Here is a 9,221-nt window from a genome sequence, read left to right as displayed (position 1 = left end):
AGGCACTCTACCCAGGGCAACAAAATGAGACTCTGTCTCAAAAAACAAAAACCAAAGAAAAAGAAACCTTGTACAGACTTCAGTAGAGGTGCATTTTGCAAAATGCCTGCCAGCACTCACCAAAGGCAAGGAGAGTCCAAGAGACTGTCACAAACAAGAGGACCCCAAGGAGACATGACGACTGTATGTTATATGGGTTTTTGCTATCATGATGGGATACTGCATTAGGGACATTAGGCAAAAACTAAAGAAATTGAATACGGTATGAGCTTTAGTTAATGTCTCATTGGATCATTAATTGTAACAAACGTAGCATATTAACATAAGAAGTTTGCAATAGGGGTCGTATGTTGGAAATGTTCAGGTACCAACTTCTCAATTTCTCTGTAAACGGAAAACTATTCTTTAAAAAGCCTATTAAAAGGTGGAGGCAGGAGGATCGCTACAGCCCAGGAGTTTGAGGTTGCTGTGAACTATGATGATGCCAGGACAGAGTGAAACCCTGTCTCCAAAAAAAATTTTTAAAAGCCTATTAAAAAGAAAACTTGTCGGCTCGGCGCCTATAGCTCAACCGGCTAAGGCGCCAGCCACGTACACCTAAGGTGGCGGGTTCGAATCCCCAGCCCGGACCCGCCAAACAACAATGACGGCTGCAACCAAAAAATAGCCGGGCGTTGTGGCGGGCTCCTGTGGTCCCAGCTACTTGGGAGGCGGAGGCAGGAGACTCGCTTGAGCCCAGGAGTTGGAGGTTGCTGTGAGCTGTAATGCCATGGCACTCTACCCAGGGGGACAGCTGGAGGCTCTGTCTTAAAAAAAAAAAAAAAAAAGAAAACTTGTCTGACAAATCCATGCCCACTGGTGGAACGTGCGCCACTGGGGACCATCCCCTTGCTACCCTGAAATTGACCGTGTTTTGTGCACACACAGGGCTTTCCAATGTCTCCCGGTGCCGTCACTGCAACCGTGTACAGACCTGGGGTCTCACGAGGGCCTGGACGGCGCCGCCTGACCCAGACAAGGCCTCTCGCTGCTCTAGCTTCAGAGGTCTCAGGTGAAGAAGCCCTCAGCTCACAGACATCAAAAGCAAACCCTAGAGCCCGGTCCCTCCAGCCTTAGGTCCTCTGGGACCACGCGGGGCGTAGAAGGGCCGCGGCAGATATAAAACACGCACATGGACGCATATGGGCTGTGCTGGCGACCAGGCGAGTTTTTGGTCAGTCTCGTGCGGGGCGTGGCTGCCTCCCTACCACGTCCTCCTCCACTTGCCGCCCCCGCTCGAGTCCAGCTTCACCCCTCGAGTTGCAGTTTTCTCTGCGGTGCTGCATCTCCAAAGGTCCTGCGGGCGCCCCCGTCCTCCGCGGACTGCATCCCCGCGGAGCCCTACTGTGTCCTCCCACACTCTGCGGCCTACCCTCCTTCCACCTGCAAAGCCACCTGCACATTGCGGACCCTGGCCGTGTGCCCCTCCGCACCCTGCGGTCACCAAGCTGCATCCCTCGCGTTAGGTCTCTCCCAGCAACCTAGTCTCTTAGGTTTGGCCATCCTCCCCCGGGGATCTGACTCACTGCTACTCAGGCCTCAGCCCTACCCACTTCTCTGCTTTCCCAGTTACGCCCCACCTGGCCGCACCTGGGAACGGATGTTTACAGGTCTGGGGAGGAGACAGGGCCTGTGAGGACTCTTGAGTGGGATCCTGGCAACCGTCTGCAGGCCAGGGACTGCCAAGGCAGCCCCAGGTGGGTTTGAGGACTCTGCCACCAGGGAGAGATGTGGCTCTTCTCCTGCACAGCTGTCTTTGGGCAATGAGGCTGGTCTCCAGGAGGTAAACTGAGGCCCTCCAGAGGATCTGAGCTCCTGAGTGGTTCCCTTCTGCAGGTGATTGAAAACCAGGAAGAGACATAGGCTGTGGCCACCCCTGCCCCAGCAGTCAACTCCACCATGCTAGACTCTTTGGCGGCAGAACAAATGGCCCTACTGACACTGAAACTCTTGGGACAGGTGAGACAGAACCTGACACTCCTGTTTATAACAACTGCTTAAAGGGGCTGAGTTTTAGGTTTAGCAAAGACAACTGATTTTTTTTTTTTTTTGAGATAGAGTTTCACTTTGTTGCCCTCAATAGAGTGCAGTGACATCACAGCTCACAGCAACCTCCAAACTCTTGGGCTTAAGCAATTCTCTTGCCTCAGCCTCCCATGTAGCTGGGACTACAGGTGCCCAACAGCGCCCAGCTATTTTTTAGAGATGGGTCTTGCTCTTGCTCAGGCTGGTCTTGAACTCCTGAACTCAGGCAGTCCACCCTCCTTGGCCACGCAGAGTGCTGGGATTACAGGTGTGAGCTATCACAGCCAGCCTAGAACCTTGTATTTTACACTCACCTCTCCCTTTGGCAAACTGCCTCACAGTACATTCCTGCTTCCAAAGCAAACCCCTTTTCAGTGGCTCTTGGCCTCAAAATGAAAAGATGTTGCTTCTTGGTTTCTTCTTTGCATTGGTACAGAACCAAGTAGGTTCTTCTTTCTAGTAGCATCTGTAGTCAACAGCCAGGCTTCAACCTGCCAACCAGAACATGTCCAGAGCACAGCCCTACAAAACTCCTGCACAGTGTCCCAGCCATGGTGCTTAAGGGACATTCCCTTTGGAGACAGCCCTGCTGGTGCAGGACACCGGGACCCAGGGGCTGGGCCTGGGCCTCATCATAAACTTCTCTGAGGGTCTGGGTGGCCTGCGTGTCTTTGCATGACTCACAGGGGCATCTGCTGCCTGCATTGTTCCTCTTGCAACACCCATTACTGGTCTCTGACCAACCCTGCACCTCCTCATCCAGATGGCCTGTGGGCTGCAGTAGAGGGTCTGGCAGGGGTCACCTTGGGACAGACCCAGCAAGCAGCTGCTTGGCTCATGACACCAGTGGAGTGATCAGGTGCTCAATGGCCAGGAAGCCCAGATGGCCTCACCCAAATAGTTTCTTCTGGAACTCTCAAGAAATCTGCCCAAGGGGCTGATGTGAGCACACACCAATGACCTTTGTGTCACTCAGTCACTCCTAGAGTGGGCTGGGCCTCCACTCATGCCAGGCAACTGCCTGGACCCAATATTCCTATCTCGTCTCTTTTCCTCACAGAAGCTGGAGCAAGAACAAGAGAACATGGACAGGGATTCTGAGGGCCCCCAGCTCCTGCCAGGTGAGAACTGCGTGGGCTGCACAGGCTAAGAGCAGCCACTCCAAGGGGAGGCAGGAGGCTGTGGCCTGGAATTGCCCCTTGGATACCAGCACAACTTCCTTTGTGTCAGAGTTGGGGAAGCCTGTGTTTTCATCTTTGAAGCATCCCCTATACCTCCTCCTCTGTAATCTGTATACCCCAACAGGGGTGCATTCATCATTCCCATTTGTGAATGAGAAAATGGGAGCACAGAGAGCTTAAATGACCTCCTCCAGGCTGTGCACAGGCCCAGAGGAACATTTCTTGTCCTTTGGAACATGGGGCAGCCCTTGTGCTGTGGGGTCTTCAGGCACCTCCCAAGGGAAACTGACAGAGCCTAGGGTCCCAAATCCAGAAAGAAAATCTCAAAGTCACCTGACCAAGAGGCCAGTGAGAAGAGAACAGAATGGCTGTAAATATGCTGAGGGGATGCATACTGGAGGAGACCCCAGTGGACTGGCTATTAGGGTTCCCAGCATCCCTGCTGCAGTGTGATGCTGGGGTCTGGGCAGGGCTGCTGTGCTCAGAAGGAAGAAGGAGGCCAGAGCTCTGGCCTGGCAATGATCTAACCCCTTCCAGAACCTTACTGGAGAGGTGCAGCCACCTGGTGGTCAGATCAGTCTCCAGAGAGCTTGGGGCCAAAGACTGAGCCCCACTCATCCTTAAGGCCGCTGCCTCACAGACCCAGAGGGACTTTGTATCACAGGTGTGCAGAGGCAACTCAGTGCTTAGGTCCCAAGGACAAATCTGCACCACGTGACTTCTAGCTCCTTTCCAGGAATGAAACTTTTATCCCCTGGACAGCCCCCACCTCAAAGAAGACTGGGTTTCCTGGACTCCCCTCCTCAAGAGCTGCCCTGCCCCCAGCCCCAGGCTCTGCTCCTTTCTGCTTTGGGATGAGTGTGGATGAGGTGGGGCACTCTGACAGGTCCATGTGACATGTGGGCACCAGCAGCCTTGGAGTGTTCCTCAGTAAGCAATGTGTGCTTCCCTCTAGGAAAGGGGGACAGGCCCGAGGCCATGCTGCAAAGCGCTCTGAGGAGAAGGAAGGACCTTCTGCAGCAGCTCTGGGTAGGCCTAGCCAGGCACCCGTGGCTGAGTTGGCAACCACCCTCAGTCCACAGGCACAGGGGGAGTCTTTCTGGGTTCTTGGGCCTTGTCTAATGTCTGCACCTTGTGGATGGCTAACATGAATTGTGATCAGGTGAGAGACTTACACCTGGCCTTGTAAACCCTGCCATGCTGGGCCCTAACAAGGGCACTGTTACTTTAGAAACATGCTCTGATTGCTTGTATCAAAGGTGGAATGTTGAGTGAGGGCCCAGCACCAGCAGGAGGTGGGTTCCAGGCTGCCAAGGCCTTATCTACACCACAATTGCCAGCTCCAAGAGAGGACCCCAGTGAAGCAGATGCCAGCAAGCTTGGGAGGGGGCGGGCTGAGGGAATAGACTCTGCTGTCTAGGAAAAGAAAGCAATGAGAAACTAGTTAAAAGAAGAGAAACACTCCTGTGTACACAACATGAAAGGTCCTTGGGCTTTACTTTCCAGCAGCGTGGCTCCTTGCTGGCCTGAGGGCTTGAGCAACCCCAGGTCCTTGTTCCCCAGCCTGGGAGAGAGGCTGCCTGTGCCCATCAAGCCCCCCACCCCTGCCACTGCCCACAAGCTCTGCCTTCGCATTGCAGGAGCAACACTTACTGGACCCAGGCCCACTCTCCCAGGCCCAGCTCTCCCAGGCCCACTCCTGGAGGGAGGTGAATGGAGGAGCCCACCTGCCAGCCCTGCCCCCAGAGGGGCCCCCTGTGGGTACCTACCCCACCACCTCCCCACCCCCACCAGCCCCAGAGCCACCTCGGATCATCCAGCACATGGTAAGGGGGTGAATTGCACAATGGGGTGGGAGGGGCAGATATGAGACCTTACAGATGGGCAAGGAGGGTCTATGCCAGAGAGACTCACGTCACCTAGTTAGGGCATCAGTCACTCACTTCCATCTTCTCAGCTAACCCCAGCAACATATGAAATCTGCTGAGGCCTTTAGCACCGCATGTGCAGTGCCCGGCATTGTGGCACTGTTGGCTGGTCCTCTCCATCAGTCCTCATAGAAGCCCTGAGGACTGGCAGTGGGCACTAAGGAAGGCTGGCCCCTCTGCCTCCCTGACTCCAGCGAAGAGTCCTGGGAGTGTCTTAGAGGGTTCACCAACCTAACTAGAGGGCCCTGAATTTGGGGAGTATGCCACTTCTTTTTCAAAATTTTATAATGACCAGAGGATGCTTAAGACCCTAATTTCAAGCTCAGATTTTTATTTATTTATTTCTTTGAGACAGTGTGTCAAGCTGCTGCCCTTAGTAGAGTGCCATGGTGTCACTGCCCACAGCAACCTCAAACTCTTGGGCTTAAGTGATTCTCTTTCCCAAGTAGCTGGGTCTAAAGGTGCTTGCCACAATGTCTGGCTATTTTTTGGTTGTAGTTGTCATTGTTTGGCAGGCCCAGGCTGGATTTGAACCTGCCAGCTTAAGTGTATGTCACTGGTACCCAAGCTGCCGAGCTACAGGCACCCTAACCACTGAGCACAGGCACCAAGCCCAAGCTCAGAATTTTTTTTTTTGGAGACAGTCTCAAGCTGTCACCCTGGTTAGAGTGCCATGGCGTCACAGCTCACAGCAACCTCTAACTCTTGGGCTTAAGTGATTCTCTTGCCTCAGCTTCCCAAGTAGCTGGGTCTAAAGGCGCCCACCACAACACCCAGCTTTTTTTTTTTTGGTTGTAGTTTTCATTATTGTTTGGGAGGCCCAGGCTGGGTTCTAACCCACCAGCTCCAGTGTTATGTATGTGGCTGGCACCCTAACCATTGCACTGAGCTACAGGTGCCAAGCCCCAAGCTCAGATTTTTAAAAGATAAATAGTGTCCACTTTTGAGAACTTCAGTGTTCTGTACTGCAACTGACAGGACACAGCACGGATTTTATTAAGCAGAAGGGCCATGTCAGAGGCCACCTGGCACCCTGAGGGGCGAGGGCATCTGGAGTTCCTGGCCTCTCGAGATTCGGTGGGTCAAGGTGCTGAGGATGGGTAAGAAGAGGCTGGAGATGAGCAGGGTCAGGTGTGAGAGGTTCTGGACAGGTCAGTTGAGTCTGTGACGCTTTTACCCAGGAGGGGCCCTGGCAGCAGCACGTGGCAGAGGAAAGCGTGGGAGGGTGACCTCAGAGGGGTCTGCACCAATGGGCTCCCAGAACCCTCTTTGTCAATGGGCCATCTTTGTGGAGCTTCCAGATAGCCAGATTCTGTGTCTTCCTGTCTTCCAGCACCTGGAATCTCCTCCAGGAATGGTGGGGGTGACAGGTGTGGGAGGCCTAATCCTAAACAGGCTTAGTTACACCTGTGGATTTCAACCCCCATTCCCAGTGACACCAGGAGGGCAGGCAGAGCCATTGGTCACTGAGATGAATTTCCTGGCAGCTGGTCTCAGAGACTCTGAGGTGGGAGGTCCTGTCAGCCTATTCCAGAGAATGCTCCCATAGGTCTTCCAGAGCTGGCCTGCCATTTCCCCCCCTTTTTTTTTTTTACAGGTTTTGGCTGGGGCTGGGTTTGAACCTGCCACCTCCGGTATATGGGGCTAGCGCCCTACTCCTCTGAGCCACAGGTGTAGTCCAAGGCCTGCCATTTCTTATACAACCTTCAAGCCAAGAATGGATTTACTTTTTTTTTTTTTGCAGTTTTTGGCCAGGGCCGAGTTTGAACCCATCACCTCTGATATATGGGGCTGGCACCCTACTCCTTGAGCCACATGCACCACCTACATTTTTAAATATTTGGCAAAAAAATTAACTCCAAAAAATAACAATAAAAGAATAATACTATAGGCTTGTAATCACAGCACTTCGGGAAACTGAGGTGGGAGGATCACTTGAGCCCAAAATGTTAAGACCAGCTTGGGCAACATAGTGAAATCCCATCTCTACAAACAATTAAAAATTTAGCCAGGTGCAGTAGTACATGTCTGTGGTCCCAGCTATGTGGGTGGCTGATGCTTGTAGATCTCTTGAACCAAAGAGTTTGAAGTTATAATGAACTATGAAGAGGCCCCTGCACTCCAAGGTGACAGAGCAAGACCCTGTCTCTAAAACAAGATATTAGGCCAGATGTGGTGGCTCACGCCTGTAATCCTAGCACTCTGGAAGGCTGAGGAGGGTGGATTGCCTGCGCTCAGGAATTCAAGACCAGCCTGAGCAAGAGTGCCCGTCTCTAAAAATAGCCCAGTGTTGTGGTTGGCACCTGTAGTACCAGCTACTTGGGAGGCTGAGGCAAGAGAATCGCTTAAGTCCAAGAGATTGAGGTTGCTGTGAGCTGTGATGGAACAGCATTCCACTGAGGGTGACAAAGTAAGACTCTGTCTCAAAAAAACAAACAACCGGCTTGGCGCCTGTGGCTCAAGTGGCTAAGGCGCCAGCCATGTACACCCAAGGTGGTGGGTTCAAATCCAGCCCGGGCCCGCCAAACAACAATGATGGCTGCAACCAAAAAATAGCCGGGCGTTGTGGTGGGCACCTGTGGTCCCAGCTACTTGGGAGGCAGAGGCAGAAGATTCGCTTGAGCCCAGGAGTTGGAGGTTGCTATGAGCTGAGATGCCACGGCACTCTACCCAGGGGGACAGCTTGAGGCTCCTGTCTCAAAAACAAAAACAAACAAACAAAAAAACCCCCAGATATTATTGTTATTGTTATTACATTATAACACTAATACATGAAAAGTATATGCAATGCAAGTTTCAATGTTCATAATACAAGTAATGTTTATAGGACCAGGCTCCTTTATGCTACAGAGGTAGAGTTGAGTAGTTGCAATTGAGACCATGCGGCTGAGACAATTAACTCTCTGGCCCTTTACAGAAAACATTTGCCTATAAATTTTTAGACTCCCGGTCCATGCCATTCTTTCTGTGAACTGCAGAAGAAGTGACAAGGTCATGCTGGGCCTTTTATTCCTCTACGTCCAGAAGAGGAATAAAACAGAAAGTCTTTCTGATGCATGCTCAAAATTGCTGTACATTTATTTTTACTCAGAAGAGATACCAAAGTTTATTTTCCTGACAAGTTCTATACATTACTACAATATGTGAAAGAACTACAGTAATTCAACAAGTGGGTCTTGGTGCTGGGATAGACAGATCACTGGGACAGAATTGAGAACACCTTTCAGATGACTCAGCCATTCTACACACAGGTTTGCCCCTAGAGTCCCAGCACCACCAGTCATTAGAGAAATAAAAATTAAAACCACAGTGAGCTACCACCACATTCCTGTTGAATGGCTAAAATTAAAAAGATTGATCCTGGCTCAGCGCCTGTAGCTCAGTGGTTAAGGGCACTGGCCACATGCACCTGGGATAGTGGGTTTGAACCCCGCCCAGGCCTGCTAAACAACAATGACAACTGCAACAACAACAACAAAAAAGCCAGGCATTTGTGGCAGGCTCCTGTAGTCCCAGCTACTTGGGAGGCTGAGGCAAGAGAATCGCTTAAGCCCAAGAGTTGGAGGTTGCTGTGAGCTGTGACACTATAGCACTCTACTGAAGGTGACATAGTGAGACTCTGTGTCAAAAAAAAAAAAGATTGATCCTTTTGTAGTTTATAAGTGTGATGATTGGGTGTTGGTGCATGTGTCATATGTGCTCCTTAAACCTTGTCACAACACTGGCACGTTACCCTTCTGATGTGAAAAACAAAAAAGGATTAACATGTTGGATGAGAAGTGTTGGAAGCTTCTATTAAAGCAGAGTAATGAAACCAAGCATTAACTTACCCTGCTGAAGACAAGAAATGTGGGAAACATTAAAGTTACTATGTCCTAAGTGATACCCAGAATAAAATATCTTTGTATTCAACCTCTAGAATTAATCATTTAAACTTTTCCTTGTCTTGGGAGGCTGAGGCAAAAGAATTGCTTAAGCCTAAGAGTTTGAGGTTGCTGTGAGCTGTGATGTACAGCACTCTACTGAGGGTGACATAGTAAAACTGTGT

General features: G+C 51.2%; 1 protein-coding gene and 1 non-coding gene across 2 annotated transcripts in view; both read left to right on the top strand.

The window, feature by feature from the left end:
* Window positions 1–1,888: 1,888 nt before the first annotated feature.
* The window catches only part of CUNH21orf58 (chromosome unknown C21orf58 homolog), a gene marked incomplete at its 5' end in the record, with an annotated part of 15,369 nt that continues 8,036 nt past the window's right edge, over window positions 1,889–9,221 (top strand). The window contains 5 exon segments of the mRNA XM_023518111.1: window positions 1,889–1,934; window positions 1,937–1,998; window positions 3,125–3,185; window positions 4,201–4,274; window positions 4,886–5,069. Coding sequence (XP_023373879.1) covers window positions 1,889–1,934; window positions 1,937–1,998; window positions 3,125–3,185; window positions 4,201–4,274; window positions 4,886–5,069 — 427 coding nt within the window.
* On the top strand, window positions 8,817–8,916 carry LOC111727891. Its single transcript, XR_002775326.1, has one exon. It is a non-coding gene; the product is annotated as a small nucleolar RNA U13 (small nucleolar RNA).

The sequence above is a fragment of the Otolemur garnettii genome, unplaced genomic scaffold, assembly GCF_000181295.1.
Source record: "Otolemur garnettii isolate 467f Iridium unplaced genomic scaffold, OtoGar3 scaffold00128, whole genome shotgun sequence".
Classification (NCBI taxonomy): domain Eukaryota; kingdom Metazoa; phylum Chordata; class Mammalia; order Primates; family Galagidae; genus Otolemur; species Otolemur garnettii.
Note: the sequence above shows the minus strand (reverse complement) of the source record. Positions and strands in the feature narration are given on the sequence as shown.